The 16,910-nt window shown below is 48.2% G+C and overlaps 1 protein-coding gene across 1 annotated transcript in view; it reads right to left on the reverse strand.

Moving 5' to 3' along the window:
- The window catches only part of DNAI1 (dynein axonemal intermediate chain 1), a 299,111-nt gene that overhangs the window by 66,195 nt on the left and 216,006 nt on the right, over positions 1–16,910 (reverse strand). The window contains exon 19 of the mRNA XM_034774779.1: positions 11,017–11,202. Within this exon, the coding sequence (XP_034630670.1) occupies positions 11,017–11,202 (186 nt within the window). The remainder of the gene's footprint in view (positions 1–11,016; positions 11,203–16,910) is intronic.

Genomic DNA, 16,910 nt, shown 5'->3' on the forward strand with positions numbered 1-16,910 from the left:
CAGTACAATCCTTAGCAAATTATGGTGCAGTACACAGAAAATAAATGGATAAGATGAACAGGAGCGGCGAACAGCAGAGGCTAACAGCGGGAGTTTGCCTGGGAGTTCGCGTGGGGAGAGCGCACTGAGGCTTCCATCTGCAGGTTTCTCCGAGTAGTTCCTGCAACAGTTGAGGAAGCTCCTAAGAGGACGGTGATATGGAAGGTGAGCGATCAGCTGTTGTAACCTGCACAGGTTGTGCCATGTTTGTCTTTCTTCCGCAGGACAGAAGCGACTTTGTCTGTACAAAGTGCAAGCTGGTCTCCATACTGGAGGAGAAGGTTCGAGGGCTGGAGAAACAAGTATCGACTCTGCGTTGCATAAGGGAAAATGAAGATTTCCTGGACAGACGTCAGGAGATGCTTCTACGGCCACAATGTTCTGAAGATTCAGAGCAGGCGGAGCAGGGACAGAAGGATTGTGAGGAGGTTTGGCAGCATGTGACCTCCAGAAGAAGAAAGAGGAGCGTCCATGCACCAGCAATGGAGATACAGGTGAGGAATCGTTTCCATGTTCTCTCTACAGGTGCTAATGCGGAGAGTGGACTAGATGGCCCATCTGAGGGAAGGGAGCAGAAGGAGACTCCACCGATTGGAAGGCAAAAGATGCACTGTCCTAGGGATGGGGGTTCCACGACCACCACTCCCAAGAGGAGGAGGAGGGTGGTGGTGGTCGGGGACTCCCTCCTCAGGGGGACTGAGTCATCTATCTGCCGCCCTGACCGGGAAAACCGAGAGGTATGCTGCTTGCCAGGAGCTAGGATACACGATGTGACGGAGAGACTGCCGAGACTCATCAAGCCCTCGGATCGCTACCCCTTCCTGCTTCTCCATGTGGGCACCAATGATACTGCCAAGAATGACCTTGAGCGGATCACTGCAGACTACGTGGCTCTGGGAAGAAGGATAAAGGAGTTTGAGGCGCAAGTGGTGTTCTCGTCCATCCTCCCTGTGCAAGGAAAAGGCCGGGGTAGAGACCGTCGAATCGTGGAAGTCAACGAATGGCTACGCAGGTGGTGTCGGAGAGAAGGCTTTGGATTCTTCGACCATGGGATGGTGTTCCAAGAAGGAGTGCTAGGCAGAGATGGGCTCCACCTAACGAAGAGAGGGAAGAGCATCTTCGCCAGCAGGCTGGCTAACCTAGTGAGGAGGGCTTTAAACTAGGTTCACCGGGGGAAGGAGACCAAAGCCCTGAGGTAAGTGGGGAAATGGGATCCTGGGAGGAAGCACAAGCAGGAGAGCGCAAGAGGGGAGGACTCCTGTCTCATGCTGAGAAAGAGGGACGATCATTGAGTTATCTTAAGTGCCTATACACAAATGCAAGAAGCCTGGGAAACAAGCAGGGAGAACTGGAAGTCCTGGCACAGTCAGGGAACTATGATGTGATTGGAATAACAGAGACTTGGTGGGACAACTCACATGACTGGAGTACTGTCATGGATGGATATAAACTGTTCAGGAAGGACAGGCAGGGCAGAAAAGGTGGGGGAGTTGCGTTGTATGTAAGAGAGGAGTATGACTGCTCAGAGCTCCGGTATGATACTGCAGAAAAACCTGAGAGTCTCTGGATAAAGTTGAGAAGTGGGAGCAACAAGGGTGATGTTGTGGTTGGAGTCTGCTATAGACCACCAGACCAGGGGGATGAGGTGGACGAGGCTTTCTTCTGGCAACTAGCAGAAGTTGCTAGATCGCAGGCCCTGGTTCTCATGGGAGACTTTAATCACCCTGATATCTGCTGGGAGAGCAATACAGCGGTGCACAGGCAATCCAGGAAATTTTTGGAAAGTGTAGGGGACAATTTCCTGGTGCAAGTGCTGGAGGAACCAACTAGGGGCAAAGCTTTTCTTGACCTGCTGCTCACAAACAGGGAAGAACTAGTAGGGGAAGCAAAAGTGGATGGGAACCTGGGAGGCAGTGACCATGAGATGGTCGAGTTCAGGATCCTGACACAAGGAAGAAAGGAGAGCAGCAGAATATGGACCCTGGACTTCAGAAAAGCAAACTTTGACTCCCTCAGGGAACAGATGGGCAGGATCCCCTGGGAGAATAACATGAAGGGCAAAGGGGTCCAGGAGAGCTGGCTGTATTTTAAAGAATCCTTATTGAGGTTGCAGGAACAAACCATCCCGATGTGTAGAAAGAATAGTAAATATGGCAGGCGACCAGCTTGGCTAAACAGTGAAATCCTTGCTGATCTTAAATGCAAAAAAGAGGCTTATAAGAAGTGGAAGATTGGACAAATGACCAGGGAGGAGTATAAAAATATTGCTCAGGCGTGCAGGAGTGAAATCAGGAAGGCCAAATCACACTTGGAGTTGCAGTTAGCAAGAGATGTTAAGAGTAACAAGAAGGGTTTCTTCAGGTATGTTAGCAACAAGAAGAAAATCAAGGAAAGTGTGGGCCCCTTACTGAATGAGGGAGGCAACCTAGTGACAGAGGATGTGGAAAAAGCTAATGTACTCAATGATTTTTTTGCCTCTGTCTTCACGCACAAGGTCAGCTCCCAGATTGCTGCACTGGGCAGTACAGCATGGGGAGAAGGTGACCAACCCTCTGTGGAGAAAGAAGTGGTTCAGGACTATTTAGAAAAACTGGACGTGCACAAGTCCATGGGGCCGGATGCGCTGCATCCGAGGGTGCTAAAAGAGTTGGCGGGTGAGATTGCAGAGCCATTAGCCATTATTTTTGAAAACTCATGGCGATCGGGGGAGGTCCCAGATGACTGGAAAAAGGCTAATGTAGTGCCCATCTTTAAAAAAGGGAAGAAGGAGGATCCGGGGAACTACAGGCCAGTCAGCCTTACCTCAGTCCCTGGAAAAATCATGGAGCAGGTCCTCAAGGAATCAATTATGAAACATTTAGAGGAGAGGAAAGTGATCAGGAACAGTCAGCATGGATTCACGAAGGGGAAGTCGTGCCTGACTAACCTAATTGCCTTCTATGATGAGATAACTGGCTCTGTGGATGAGGGGAAAGCAGTGGATGTGTTATTCCTTGACTTTAGCAAAGCTTTTGATACGGTCTCCCACAGTATTCTTGCCACCAAGTTAAAGAAGTATGGGCTGGATGAATGGACTGTAAGGTGGATAGAAAGCTGGCTAGATCGTCGGGCTCAACGGGTAGTGATCAATGGCTCCATGTCTAGTTGGCAGCCGGTTTCAAGTGGAGTGCCCCAAGGGTCGGTCCTGGGGCCGGTTTTGTTTAATATCTTTATTAATGATCTGGAGGATGGTGTGGACTGCACTCTCAGCAAGTTTGCAGATGACACTAAACTAGGAGGCGTGGTAGATACACTAGAGGGTAGGGATCGGATACAGAGGGACCTAGACAAATTAGAGGATTGGGCAGAAAAAAACCTGATGAGGTTCAACAAGGACAAGTGCAGAGTCCTGCACTTAGGACGGAAGAATCCCATGCACTGCTACAGACTAGGGACCGAATGGCTAGGTAGCAGTTCTGCTGAAAAGGACCTAGGGGTCACAGTGGACGAGAAGCTGGATATGAGTCAACAGTGTGCTCTTGTTGCCAAGAAGGCTAACGGCATTTTGGGCTGTATAAGTAGGGGCATTGCCAGCAGATCGAGGAATGTGATCGTTCCCCTTTATTCGACATTGGTGAGGCCTCATCTGGAATACTGTGTCCAGTTTTGGGCCCCACACTACAAGAAGGATGTGGAAAAATTGGAAAGAGTCCAGCGGAGGGCAACAAAAATGATTAGGGGTCTGGAGCACATGACTTATGAGGAGAGGCTGAGAGAACTGGGATTGTTTAGTCTCCAGAAGAGAAGAATGAGGGGGGATTTGATAGCAGCCTTCAACTACCTGAAGGGGGGTTCCAAAGAGGATGGAGCTCGGCTGTTCTCAGTGATGGCAGATGACAGAACAAGGAGCAATGGTCTCAAGTTGCAGTGGGGGAGGTCCAGGTTGGATATCAGGAAAAACTATTTCACTAGGAGGGTGGTGAAACACTGGAATGCGTTACCTAGGGAGGTGGTGGAGTCTCCTTCCTTGGAGGTTTTTAAGGCCCGGCTTGACAAAGCCCTGGCTGGGATGATTTAGCTGGGAATTGGTCCTGCTTTGAGCAGGGGGTTGGACTAGATGACCTCTTGAGGTCCCTTCCAACTCTGATATTCTATGATTCTATGAACCCATATGGACAAGTCCTACAGATTTTAACAGAAAATGGTAAACCTTATCATTTAGCCTTCCTGCGGAATGGACTAGACAATTATATCCTGCTATATACAGCTCAAAAATCCTGTATGAAGAATATAATTTTTATTAAATGCCATCAGTTTTGAAAGTATCTCCTATAGGACTCCACTATATTTCTATCAAACTCTCTTGGTTTCATCCCTATTCAGTTCTAGAGGGCTTTTCCACGCATGAAATACATTCCAATGCCTCTTACTACAGACACTGGGTGAATTAGTGGCTTAGTGATTTTTCTAGCACACTGGACACCAGGGGCCATGCAGGCCTTTCCATACCATGGCATCCTTCATTTACATCAGATGGTAAATTAAACGCTTCATGTTATAGAAGCCTGGGTAAAATGTTCAAATACACCCAAGTGATTTAGGATCCTAGGTTTAATTGAAAATCAATGTGACTTGGGCACCTAAGTCACTTGAATATTTTTTCAAATTGTACCCCAAGTCTCATGAAAGTCACTTTTGAAAATGGGATTTAGGAGCTTTTGAAAATTTCCCCCCATTGCTTATTTGTTCTGCAAAGTGCTAATAGATGGAGCTGCACTAATGTTACTGAGAGCAAAATATGGAGCAATAAATAATATTTCTCCCTGGAGGATCTCAAAGTGTTTTTCAAAGATGAATTAAGCTGCACGCTGCTCCTGTATGTTAGTTTAAAGATAGGGAAGCTGGCAACATGAGCTTGAGTGACTCAAAGACACACAGGGAGTCAATTGCAGAGCTGGGAAAAGAACCCAGGAGTCCTGACTCCCTGTCCCCTGCTCTAGTTTTAATTATTAGACAAACTGGATTAAATTCAGCACTGATGTACCACCATTGACTTCAATGGAGCTGGGCTGAATTTTGCTCAGTGTCTCCCCGCTGTCTCCATCCTGTAAATCCAACTATACTACACAGCTAAAAAATCTCCCAAAACATACAAGCCCTGCCTGGGGAACAGACAGCAATGAGCCTATTTTTAGAGAAAAACAGAGATTTTGGAATTACTTGTGGCTATTGAGAGTTATCTGTAAAAAGAAATGGTTAGGCTGCTAATCATATCTATCAGGAGCACATGTCCCAGCTGTGTGGGAATCAGAGAATCACAGGACTGGAAGGGACCTCGAGAGGTCATCTAGTCCAGTCCCCTGCACTCATGGCAGGACTAAGTATTATCTCTAGACCATCTCTGACAGGTGTTTGTCTAACCTGCTCTTAAAAATCGACAATAATGGAGATTCCACAACCTCCCTGGGCAATTGATTCCAGTGCTTAACCACCCTGACAGTTAGGAAGTTTTTCCGAATGTCCAACCTAAACCACAACTTGCCTCAATTTAAGCCCATTGCTTCTTGACCTATCCTCGGAGGTTAAGGAGAACAATTTTTCTCCTTCCTCCCTGTAACAACCTTTTATGTAGTTGAAAACTGTTCTCATGTCCCCTCTCAGTCTTCTCTTCTCCAGACTAAACAAATCCAAATTTTTCAGACTTCCCTCAGAGGTCATGTTTTCTAGACCTTTAATCATTTTTGTTGCTCTTCTAAATAGAAACATCAGAGCAAACCCCCTTTTGCCACCTTGCATGTGCACACAAAGACCAGCGAGAGGGAGAGGGACACCAGCATATACACAAGAGAGCCAAAGACAGTTGTTTCTGACAGAACAGAACAGGAAGCCAAGAAACAACATCAAAACGCATGCTCTGATTTCTAGGTGAACAGATGGAAGGCCAGTGAGGCAGACATGCCAATGCAGAAACTACAGGATGCTTTCAGAATGCAGCTACTACACGAGATGCTGGCCTTATTTGTAATGTCCTTTTCAAAATAAGTTTAAAGTAGTTTGTTCAGTAGGGTTTTGAGGTAGTCATGTGCAGGGAGTTTCTGAATTAGCAGAATAAACTGATTGAATTCAACAGAAGGACCAGAAACCAGGCACAGAGCAAGGCACTGGACTGGCAAGATGATGGACTAGAGCAGGGGTAGGCAACCTATGGCACGCGTGCTGAAGGCGGCACGTGAGCTGATTTTCAGTGGCACTCACACTGCCCGGGTCCTGGCCACCGGTCCGGGGGGCTCTGCATTTTAATTTAATTTTAAATGAAGCTTCTTAAACATTTTAAAAACCTTATTTATTTTACATACAACAATAGTTTAGTTATTTATTATAGACTTATAGAAAGAGACCTTCTAAAAGCGTTAAAATGTATGACTGGCACGCGAAACCTTAAATTAGAGTGAATAAATGAAGACTCGGCACAGCACTTCTGAAAGGTTGCCGACCCCTGGACTAGAGGCTACAGCAGATGTTTGAGGGTCAGGATTCCTCAGTTCATTTTATGGTTCTTAGTACTCTTAAAAGACCTATTGTGATCGCAGAGATCTACCTCAGTTGTAAGTGCAATTGCTGATATGTGTGTAAAGGTTCATAAAATGTCAGAATAATCTGTAACCATGAATGTTAATAGCAAAAAGTACAAATGGGAGACAGAAGGACTGAATGGACAAAAAGACCTATTGATATAATTCCAGGAGCATGTTAAGATCATGTCTTGTAAACAAAGAATGTGTTTTGTCCTCTAGGAAATGGGATCAGACTACAACAGCAGCAAAAAAACAACAACATGGGCTCCAGACTCTTTTCAACTAACCTTTTCCCTAAATAGGACAGCTATTACCATCTTTAATACAATCAACGAGACTGTCAGACAGACTCTCATAAAAACTCTATAGTTAAAGGAAAAGGGAATAAGAGATGCTGTTAAAATAAAAGCCTTACTTAATATTTTATATTTCAAATGCTTCAGCTGTTTTTCCTTCTTTTTCTGTATTTTTAATAAAAGATTAAAAAGATCTTTACAGGTGTGTTTCCCATGGGACACAACATAACACAAGAACTAGGGGTGCCCCAATGAAATTAATAGGCAGCAGGTTTAAAACAAAGAAAAGGAAGTACTTCTTCACCCAACGCACAGTCAACCTGTGGAACTCGTTGCCTGGAGATGCTGTGAAGGTCAAAACTATAACTTGGTTCAAAAAAGAACTAGAGAAGTTCCTGGAGGACAGGTCCATCGATGGCTATTAGCCAGGATGGGCAGGGATGCAACCCCATGCTCTGACTGCCAGAAGCTGAGAGTGGATGACAGGGAATGAATCACTTGACAATTGTCCTGTTCTGTTCATTCTCTCTGAAGAATCTGGCACCGACCACTGTCAACAGACAGGACACTGGGCTAGATGGACCACTGGTCTGACCCAATGTGGCCGTTCTCATGTTTTTATGACTAAGCAGGTTGAGATCTCTGCATTCCAATCGTTGAACCCTATTTAACTGTTTCATGTTGTACAGTGCCACGTTAACACCGTTGACTCTCTGGGCCTGTTTATTCCATCAAAATTAACCCAACAGATCATTCATCTATAAATCTACAAACACTGTGCTACTGTTAATTAATGATACTTCTTATGGCTCCTGTGTGAGAGGAAATTTTTTTGCCCATTTTACAGCCCTGAGCCCCCTCCCACACCCAAACTCCCTCCCGGAGCCCGCACCCCGACCCCCTTCCCTAGCCCTGAGTCCCTTCCTGCACCCAAACTCCCTCCCAGAGCTGGCACCCTGCACCCCCCCGCACCCTGACCCCTTCCCTAGCCCTGAGCCCCTTCCTGCACCCAAACTCCCTCCCGGAGCTCGCACCCCGACCCCCTGCCCCAGCCCTGAGCCCCCTCCTGCACCCAAACTCCCTCCGGGAGCTCGCACCTTGCACCCCCCCACACCCTGACACCCTTCCCTAGCCCTGAGCCCCTTCCTGCACCCAAACTCCCTCCCAGAGCTGGCACCCTACATCCCCACACACACCCCAATCCTCTGCCCCAGCCCTGAGCCCTCTCCTGCACCCAAACTCCCTCCCGGAGCTCGCACCCCGACCCCCTGCCCCAGCCCTGAGCCCCCTCCTGCACCCAAACTCCCTCCCAGAGCCTGCATCTTGACCCCCCATCCTAGTCCTGAGCCCCCTCCTGCACCCAAACTCCCCCCCGGAGCTGGCACCCTGCACCCCCCCTCCCGCACCCCAATCCTCTGACCCTGCCCTGATCCTCCTCCCGCACCCTGAACGCCTCATTTGTGGCCCCATCCTGGAGCCTGCACCCCCAGCCCAGAGCCCATATCCCCTCCCACATCCCAACCTCCTGCCTCAGTCCAGAGCCCCTCACACACTTCGAACCCCTCGGTTTCACCCTGTAGCCTAGAGCCCCCTCCTGCACACCAAACCCCACATCCCAGGCCCCACCCCAGAGCCCACACCCCAATCCCCTGCCCCAGCTTGGAGCCCCCTCCCACACTCTGAACCCTCCATTTCTGGACTAACCCAGAGCTCGCACCCCCCAGCCAGAGCCCTCACCTCCCTTGCACCCCAAACCCCTGCCCCAGCCCAGTGAAAATGAGCGAGGGAATGAGGGTGGGGAGGGGGGATGGAGTGAGTGGGGGTGGGGCCTCAGAGAAGTGCCAGGGCCTCAGGGAAGGGGCAGGACAAGGGTGTTGGGATTTGTGCAGTTAGAATGTTGGCAACCCTAATCTGCAGTAGCCACTGAGTGTCATTAGTTATTAGGGATTTCATCCTTTTAAATTAAGAACTGGCTTTAGACAGAGGACGTGAATAAATCAGCTATTGTACTTGCCTGTAATTCATGCCTGATAAACCTCTTTCCTCTTTATATTTGGAGAAATGTTTCATTCAGTGTTAAATGTCCCTTCAAATATAACAGGGCCAGTAAAGTGGCAGACAGATAGCTTAATAACATCACAGCTTATAAAAAGCAGTCCATTGCTTATGTCCTATCTCAGACTGCCTGAAAAATGGTGCTTGTCATTCCTCAGTCAGCAATAACTGGCCACGAAATGCCGCACAATCAGATTCTGCAAATGACATACAATCAGATTTTGCGAAAGCTGATTTGGAACAAGAGAAGCAAGAAAGAAGGAGGATTTCAAAAGGCCATTTTAGATATTAATACCTGCACACAAGGATGCTGTTAGTTGCTAACACAATCAGGCATGCGATTCCATTCCAAATTGTGCCATAGTGTTGCTGTGCGCTGTTAAATGGCTGCCACATTTAACCCCAGAGTTGGCTGCATTTCACTGGTATGCAAAGCAATTAAACTATTAATTTGTGCATGTGCGCGCACATGCTGTTTGCCGCGTGGCCCCTGCTTGAGGTATTTCCACTAGCCCACACTGCTGATGGTCTGGTGGAATTTTACAACAATCTTGGAGACACCGTCAGCAATAGAAACAACGGTTTACAAATGAAGAACTAACAAATCACCAAAGGAGGAGCCGCAGGTAAAAAACTTGCTGTGAACGAGGGCCCAGAGTCTCAAAGATATTTAGATGAGTAACTCCTGGAGAAAGCAATGGGAGTTAGGGGTCTAACTACCTTTGAGGATCTGGGCCCAGATGAATTGCAGCTCACACCAGATGTTCTGTTCTGAGGTTGTGGCTTGTCTCTCTCCGTGGTAGCATCACATATATTAGACACGCAGACACCTGATAATGTTTGCTACCAGCAGGACTGCTACTCGGCTATTTTTCTTGATGTCATGTTAGTATAGGAAGAGATTCTGATCTAATTTACCCCAGTGTCCAGTGAAGTCAATCAAATGACTCTGCATTTATGCTCGTGAGATCAGGATGTGCCACAGACTGTCATTAGTACAATCTGTTAGTAAAATATGTAAAGCCCTTTGGGACCCATATGGAAGAAAGGTGCTTTATAAATGTAAAACCATCATCATTAAACAAGATTGCTTTCTTGAGTCTGTTTTGCAAAACCTGAGACTATGGGAAAAAAACCTTCCTTAAAAGAGAGATAATAGGGTTCTAGTATTGCAGAGGGTTGACAGAGAAGGACTCTGCTGTATAAAGCAGCCCAGGACCTGACTGGATGGATTACACACCTGAAGCCTAGGGATTTATTTTAATAAGAGTTGGCAGTGTTTGCCTGCTGGACCCTGCACTATTAGCTGGTATTGATCCTGCTGAGAAAGGGTTACGTGGGTTTTACTGACTCATGGAGGCAGGTACTTTGTTGCCTCATCTGCATATAAGTGAGGTGGAATGGCTCTCCAGAGAGAGAGGACATAGGGTTTGGGCTGTGCAATCCTTTGGGAGGATCCCTGGGAGCAGCCGTGCCTAGGCAGGATTTTATTTTGTCTCAGTTTGAGTTTTTGTGAATAAAACCAAAACCTCGGGAAGAGGGTTGCTTTTGACGTGCTACGCGTGTATGCGGCCTGTGTTTGGAGCACAGCGAGGAAATCACCTGCTCACATGAGATTATTTCTTTGTAAAATGAAGCATCCTTCCAACTGTCATAAAGGGATTTGAACTCTCTTCCTCCTACAGTAACAGAGAGTAGGGACTCGACTCCCCAACCGTCATTCGTTAGTACTTAGCACATATATAGCATTTCCCATCTGTAGATCTCAAAGTGTTCTGCAAGAGAGGTTCAGTAACATTATCCCCATTTTACAGATGGGGAAGTTGAGGTGCAGAGAGAGGAAGTGATCTGCATAAGGACAGCGGTGTAGTGGGAAAAAAATAAGTGGGTAAACTAACCTAACCTAAACGCCATACTCCACAACGAGAAATCTCCGTTTATCAGAGATTTACCATCCTGCATATGGCCACACAGCAAGGCAGCGTCAGATCTAGGACTGGACCCTACGTCTCCTGTGTCCTATGCACTGTGACACGGTGCTTTACATTTATAGGAATTAACCACTTGCTTACCTTAGGCATCTTGCGCAGGTTGGGGGAGAGTTTCAGGCAGGTGACGTGGCCTCGGTCATCTCCGATAATGATAATGGGGTAGATGGGGTTAAACTGGACATGGGTGATTTTGTTTTTCTTCTTGGCCACAACAGGCTGGCTGCAGATCGCTTCGTATTTATTAATGCTCAGATCAAACACATGGGCCTGGGGAACAAAGGCAGCAAACACAAAAGGGATTAATCAAGCGAGAACATCCATTCTGCAAAAAACACCACGCACAGAATCACAGAAAGACAAAGGACCCATTAGGTCCCATCTAAATCCATCTGCTGGGGCCGAGGGTAGGATTGCTTCCTACAGTCCATTTAAAACAGGGCAAGGCCCTGGAGAATAACTCGTGTGTAGGGGCTCTGATCACTTTCTTTGGCAGACAGACCACAGATGGGGTCCTTCCCTGAAGTCCATGGCAAAGCTCCAATTGATTTGAATGTGAGTAGGCCTGGACCTTTCGCTACCAGCCTCACAGCCCTTTAATCCCCAGCTCAAATATTTGAAGTAACAAGGCAATCAGATTCTAACACAAGATCAGTACGCAGAGTGATGCACAAGCCCCGGAATGTTTTCCAATATGCTGATTATCTTTTACTGCAGTGCTTTCCAATATTTAGGGCCTTAATAACACAATAAAAAGAGATGAAACACTAATTAATAGGAAAATTATGTGAACAAGCACAGTATACTAATGAATATTTCATTGGAACTAGAACTGAAATACACAATATAAAACTGTTCAAGCCCGAACCCCTAGCAGGAACTCTGTTGCTTTAGACATCACCGAACCTGCACCATTCTTCGGTATTCTTTGGATCGCGGTAGGGCCTAGCTGCCCCACTCATGGACCAGGCCCCATTGTGCTTGGCACTGAACCAACACAAAACAAAAAAAATGAGTGGGTACTTAGCACCCACCGGCAGTCAGTTGCCCCCCTCCCCCCCCAGCGCCTCCCACCTGCCTGCGGCCCTGCTGATCAACTCCTCCCCCTTCCTCCCAGCGCCTCCCAGCCGCCAGGATCAGCTGTTCCATGGCATGCAGGAGGCTCTAGTGGTGAGGAGGAGGAGCGGGAATGGGGTGCGCTCAGGAGAGGGATCAGAACTGGAAAGGAAGAGGTGGGACAGGGGTGGGGGCTTGGGGAAAGGGGTGGAGGGGGGGCAGAGCCTGGTGCCAAGCAGGGGTGGGAAGAGGTGGGGCAGGGGTGGGGGGTTGAGGGCTAGTAGGGGCAGAACCTGGGGCAGGGCAGGGGGGTTGAGCACTCCCGGAGCCCGGAGGAAGCTGGCGCATGTGATTAAATCTTACCCAATCGTGATGCTGATTGCTTGGGGTAGTGTGACGAAGTGGGAATGCTCTTAATGTTTTCTCTGAATACTGTGTGGGTGCCTCAGTTTCCCCTATGCCTTTCTTAAGTCTCTAGGTGGTGGGATAAGGGTGTGTGATTGCTACAGAGCCTCACAGGGCCAGTGTGATGCTGTCTGCATAGAGAATGGCTGACACCCTGTCTCCTAGCAACTGATGGCTTGGGCCCCTCCCCTGCAAAGGTGCCAACTGAAGGTGTTGGAGAACAAAGAGATCAGGTGACCTCCTGGCCGGGAAAGAGACAAAGGCCAGAAGAGGGGCTGGAGAGTTTCAGTTTGGAGCTGGCTGGGGAAATGGAGGGGGGCCAGTTGGGGCTCTGGCCCCCCTGGCCCCAAGATGGACCTGACTGAGGGATCCTGTTCTCGGTACCTACAAGCTCTGTTTTGAACTGTGTTCCTGTCTTTTAATAAACTTTCTGTTTTACTGGCTGGCTGAGAGTCATGTCTGACTGCGGAACTGGGGTGCAGGACCCTCTGGCTCCCCCAGGATTCCCCCCCGGGCGGACTCCCTGTGGGAAGCGGATGGGGGGAAGGGGATGCTGAAAGCTCCGAGGTCAGACCCAGGAAGGTGGAAGCTCTGTAAGCTTCTTGCCCTGGAGACAGTTTGCTCAGAGAGAGGAGGCTCCCCCAGAGTCCTGACTGGCTTCGTATGGAGTAGTTCCAGAGCATCGCCCCGGTGACTCCATGACAGGTAGCAGCTGGAGGCCTCACCCACAATGATAGTGCCATTGTGCTAATCACGAGACATGCACTTAGTGGGGTTGTCAAAGTTAACATGAGCTAGAACTCATGTTGCCCCTAACCCAACTCTCGTCCACACACACAAATCTGCAGCTCAAGCATGGTGCTGCTTTAAACTGGAGCTAGCTGGCCTGTCAGGAAATATAAGTCGAAGTGCTGCTGATGCTCAAGCTACAGCGTGCTGTGTGGATGCAGTTAGGGTCAATTGACTGTGGATAGTCCCCCAAAGCCTTCCTCAAACTCCCCCTGGAGCCCTTGTTGTGACTACCAACCTACTCCAGGCACTATAAATAGCCCGTTCCGGCATCCGCACCTTGCCTTAGCACATGGTTCTCTGTATCTAAAACCCGCGTATAATGCTCCTATTGCACTTGTTCAGCTCAGATGGCATACAAGAGAGCGTCCTCCCAGTGTGCCGCTTGCTGGCCTCAGGCTGACACCAAAGTTCTTGGGGACCTCTGGTGTGAGGCCAGCAGGACCTATGATTTGGGGTCCTGGATCCGAAATCCAAAGTCTTATAATGTTATTTCCGTGAAGCTAACTGAGGAAGGGATCCATTGCACTGCACTTCAGTGATGGGAGATGAGATCCCTGAACAGCCTGTGCTACCATGCAAAGGACAAGAACTCCCCGTCAGGTAACTCCCCTAGAAAGTTCCCCTTCCATGAAGAGTTGAACCAGGTGCCCAGCAGTGTCCCAAGCCTGGAGCTGGGTGATGTGTGTGGGTGACTGAGCACTGAGGACCTGGAAGAGGAGCTGAAGCCAGGACTGGCCGTGGCTATAGTGATCTCAGCTGAAGGAGGAACAGAAGCTACTTCGCCCAGGACTCCCAGGGCCCCTTTGGAGAGGAGCTAGAGAAACAGACCCAGAGGAACCAGCATTGCTTGAGCTGATCAAGTAGCATCCTGCTATTATTGTTATAATTAGTGAGGATCTGACAACACTAGGGGCCATTGTTGCCTTTTAGGACCAACTTCTATTACTGTAGTGCAGGCTTTTTACGCAGTGGCTCCTGTAGCCTGACTTGAACCACTAATTTCCTCCCCCGACACCCTTTCCCAGCCATGTTGGAACAGATTATGGGTATGTTTGTGTCACACTGTGAACTCCATTTTGTGATTGTCACTTCACTTTATATAGTAACTTCCATCCCGAGTTAAGTCATCCAGGTGGTGTTGAAAGTTAGACTTTGTCTACACTAGCACTTTTGTCTGTCAAGGGTATGAAGAAAACATACCCGTGACCAACATATGTTTCACCGACAAAAGCGCCGGTGTGGACAGACAACATAGCTACCGCCACTTGGTGGTGATGATTTAATTATGCCAGCAGGAGAGCTCTCTCCCGTTGGCATAGAGCAGCTACACAGGAGAACTGTGCCGCTGTAAGGTCTGTAGTGTAGACAAGGCCTTAGTCTCATCTTGACAAGGGCAATCTACAGAACATAAGAACATAAGAATGGCCACACTGGGTCAGACCAAAGGTCCATCTAGCCCAGTATCCTGTCTACCGACAGTGGCCAACGCCAGGTGCTCCAGAGGGAGTGAACCTAACAGATAAAGTGATCTCTCTCCTGCCATCCATCTCCACCCTCTGACAAACAAAGGATAGGGACACCCTTCCTTACCCATCCTGGCTAATAGCCATTAACAGACTTAACCTCCATGGATTTATCCAGTTCTCTTTTAAACGCTGTTATAGTCCTAGCCTTCACAACCTCCTCAGGCAAGGAGTTCCACAAGTTGACTGTGCGCTGTGTGAAGAAGAACTTCCTTTTATTTGTTTTAAACCTGCTGCCCATTCATTTCATTTGCTGGCCTCTAATTCTTGTATTATGGGAACAAGTAAATAACTTTTCCTTATTTACTTTCTCTACATCACTCATGATTTTATAGACCTCTATCATATCCCCCCTTAGTCTCTTTTCCAAGCTGAAAAGTCCTAACCTCTTTAATCTCTCCTCATATGGGACCCGTTCCAAACCCCTAATCATTTTAGTTGCCCTTCTCTGAACCTTTTCTAATGCCAGTATATCTTTTTTGAGATGAGGAGACCACATCTGTACGCAGTATTCAAGGGGACACTTTGAGGTGGTGGTTGAGGGTGGAAAGTCTCAAAGAGGCTAACAATGAGAGAGCCTTCAAGGGCCATCAATGCTGAATGACTCTTCCCTACTGGAACAATGGGTTTTCTACCAGCAGGGCCTTTGTCTTTGAAAGGACTTTACACAGAAACCTGTCTGAGAGGAGGGGTTAGAACTCCCCGGTCTAAGAACTTGGGGGGAGAACTGCAGTTTCTCTACCTGACCACCTGTCCAAAAAAGGAGAGACTTTATTTCAGGAGGCTGCTTCTCTGAGCAAGGGGTCATTCCAACACCACTTGTAAGCAGAAATTTCTGAGGAGAGCAAAAGCAAGAGAGACTCTGCCTGGCCTACGGATGCTGACCAAACCTCAGGACTCCCGAGATGATCGCACCAGAGGGGTTGCATTCAGGACTCTTTATTGTTTTCCATAGGTCTGAAACTCTTCTGATTTAAGAGTAAAGTGTCTGTGCTTAAGGAAGCCTGTGTGCATCACTTTGTTGCCATGTTGTCCCTGAAGGGTTTAACTAGCAAACCAGAGCTCCCACAGCCAGGTGCATTCTGGAGAAAGGTGGCCAAGTCACTGGATGCTTGGGAGCACGGAGGCACTGGTTCCAGGGTCCAAGTGGCCAGACTACTGGGTCCCTCTGCCCAAGGTAGATGTCAGACATTGAGTCTGCAACTGGAAGTATGCCTGAGAGACCCAGAGAGAGGAACAGTGATCAGTGACTAGGGTGCAGTGTACCCCCCTGGCTCCAATCACAACAGATTGGGGCCCATCCAGAGTGGGGCACCGGGCCAGGGTGTGAAAACACGTGCGCTCCAAGATGGATACCAAGCGGTAAAAAATGCTAGTAGTGATTCATTGTGGCGTACCCTGATGCATGTGTGCTGAGCCAGGATTATTAATATAAGATGAGCTGTGGCAGCAAACAGAGGGAGGGGCAGGACAAGCATAGCTGCTGAGTGTATGTACAGCAGTGTGCTTCTTCTCAAACCACCATTAGTATTAGAGGATTTTCAGAAGCAGCCAAAACTTCACAAAACAACACTGGCCTAGGAAACCAGTCCAACAACCAGCTCCTGGAGGTATCACGTCTCTTGGAAATACAGGTCTGCTGTGCAGCTGCCACACGTGGGAGAGAGGTTGCAAAGATATGTTTGGGGTTGTTCTATGCTGCAGTATCCTAGCTCTGCAGCCTGTTTATATTGACCTGACTTTTAGTCCATTCCTGGGTAATGGTGCAGGAGAACTTCTCATGCAGCAGGAACTTCAAATTGATCTGCCAGGTTTCTCAGCAGAGCAAAACCGTCTATCCCACCCTTCCCTCTAGTCTCCTCTAGTCATTATCCACCCATCACTCACCAGACAACAAGACAGCTCCTTGGTATACATGGAGGGTTTTCCTTCAGAGGCCTCCTCCGCTCAAAGATCTCATGAGCCAGGGAAGTAGAAGAGAGGCTGGGTCTCCCAAAATATTAGTGGGCACAGATATCCTGTTGATAGCTATATCATTGGGTGGGAATAAACTCCTAGCTTGTCCAAGTTCAAAAAGGATGGATCTTTGGAACACGCTAGCATCATGTATCCTGCTCATACAGTATTTGGTCCTGCCATGCGGGCAGGGGACTGGACTCGATGACCTCTCGAGGTCCCTTCCAGTCCTAGAATCTATGAATC

The sequence above is a fragment of the Trachemys scripta genome, chromosome 6, assembly GCF_013100865.1.
Source record: "Trachemys scripta elegans isolate TJP31775 chromosome 6, CAS_Tse_1.0, whole genome shotgun sequence".
In the NCBI taxonomy this organism is placed as follows: domain Eukaryota; kingdom Metazoa; phylum Chordata; order Testudines; family Emydidae; genus Trachemys; species Trachemys scripta.